The sequence below is a fragment of the Emydura macquarii genome, unplaced genomic scaffold (genome assembly GCF_026122565.2).
Source record: "Emydura macquarii macquarii isolate MOO-44397 ecotype Brisbane River unplaced genomic scaffold, CSIRO-AGI_Emac_v2 contig_1320, whole genome shotgun sequence".
Taxonomy (NCBI): domain Eukaryota; kingdom Metazoa; phylum Chordata; order Testudines; family Chelidae; genus Emydura; species Emydura macquarii.
This window is the reverse complement of record NW_027131457.1, coordinates 111,919-113,626: the sequence shown is the minus strand read 5'-3', so window position 1 is coordinate 113,626 and position 1,708 is coordinate 111,919. Positions and strand designations below refer to the sequence as shown.

At 46.8% G+C, this 1,708-nt stretch overlaps 1 protein-coding gene across 1 annotated transcript; it reads right to left on the bottom strand.

Annotated features, from left to right (window-relative positions):
* Nucleotides 1-410: 410 nt before the first annotated feature.
* Nucleotides 411-1,361, bottom strand: LOC137154933 (olfactory receptor 6F1-like). The gene has a single exon (XM_067550778.1). The coding sequence runs from the start codon at nt 1,359-1,361 to the stop codon at nt 411-413; it is 951 nt and encodes a 316-aa protein (XP_067406879.1).
* Nucleotides 1,362-1,708: the final 347 nt, after the last annotated feature.

Here is a 1,708-nt window from a genome sequence, read left to right as displayed (position 1 = left end):
TTAATTTCACAATTTCCTATTGCTGGAGTCCCAGTCTGACTTTGCTGCCATATATTTGTGTGTGTGTGTGTGTGTGTGTGTGTGTGTGTCTACGTCTCTCACCCTACAGGGAACAGATGCCCAGCAGAGTCTGTTTTCCCTGCACTGTTTCACTGAGCACAATCCCCCATCATTGGCTGAACTCTGAGCAGCCACTAGTTTAAATCTCCCACCTGCCTAGTAACACCCAGCTGTGGCATCTGATAAAGACCCTAACAAGAACGGGTCACAGGTTCCAAGAGGTGTGTCCATCTCCCCTTCCTCCCCAGCTGTGACTCTAAGAGCATGACAAAGCCCAGTGATGCTTCAGTGCAGGCACTAAACCAGTCTCTGGCATATCTATTTTATTTCAAGCTAAGGCACCTGGTTGGCTACCATTGTCCTAACATGAATTTCCTGCAAGCTTTCCTCAGGGCTTCCTTGACCTCTTTGTTTCTCAGGGTGTAGATGAGGGGATTGACCAGGGGAGTCAGGACCGTGTAGATGACAGAGAGAACTTTCTTGAAGTCTCTCAGCGTGTGGGCTGTGGGGAACATGTAGGCAATTAGCAGAGTTCCATAATAAATGGACACCATAATGAGGTGGGAGGAGCAGGTGGAAAAGGCCTTTTGCTGCCCGGTGGTGGAAGGGATTCTCAGGATGGTGGTGATGATGGAGATGTAGGACATCACCGTCAGTAGGAATGGGACCACTGATAAAATGAAGCAGAGTGTGAAGGCCAATATTTCCATCAGCTTAGTATCATTGCAGGAGTGTATCACAAGGGGGATAAAATCATAAAAGAAATGGTCAATGCTATTGAGGTCACAGAAAGTTAACTGTGATATCGACGCTGCTGTTATGCTACTAGCTAGGAAGCCACATACCCAAGATCCAGCTGCGAGCTGGAGGCAAGATCTGCCACTCATATGGGCTGCATAGTGAAGTGGTTTGACTATGGCTAAATACCGATCATAAGACATCACCAATAGGAGCAGGCATTCTGTACCTACCAGAGAACCAAAAAAGTAATACTGTATAAAGCAACCAGTAACAGAAATGGTTCTTTCCCCAGTCAGGAGACTTGCCAGCAACCTGGGCAGGATGGTGGAGGTGTAGCAGGTCTCCAAGCAGGACAAGTTTTCCAGGAAGAAGTACATGGGGGTGTGAAGATACTGATCAGTCACAACTAGCAACATGATGAGGATGTTCCCAGCCATGGTTGTGATGTAGATCACTAGAAACAGCAGGAAAAGAAGGATTTGCAGTTTAGGAAGGGTCCCGAATCCCAGGAGAATTAATTCTGTGATGGACGTTTCATTTCCCTGTTCTGGGGCCGCCATGGGGTGTGTCTACGGGAAAGAAATTCACTCTGTAACATTAAAAACTACATTTATTCTATAATACGTCAGCTTTGTTTTCATTGTCTCTCTCTGCTGGCTAGCAGAACAATAACTGCGTGAATTAGGGAGACCAGGGGAGGGGAAATGCCATCTCTTGATCTCTGGAACAGATTTCCTACCTGGGCAGGCTACAGGTTTCACAAAATGATTGTTTCTCGGCAAACACGAGCTGTAACTTGACAGTGGGTACCAATGCATTCAAAGCCTGCTTGATGGGGCTCGGGTACAAGAGTAGAGAAACAGAGAGGTTGGTTCAAATCGACCTTTCACGTCCTGGTGCATTAAAG

What these genes read in the sequence shown, in the direction of transcription:
- LOC137154933 (XM_067550778.1), bottom strand. Translation starts at nt 1,361, where the DNA reads ATGGCGGCCCCAGAACAGGGAAATGAAACGTCCATCACAGAATTAATT.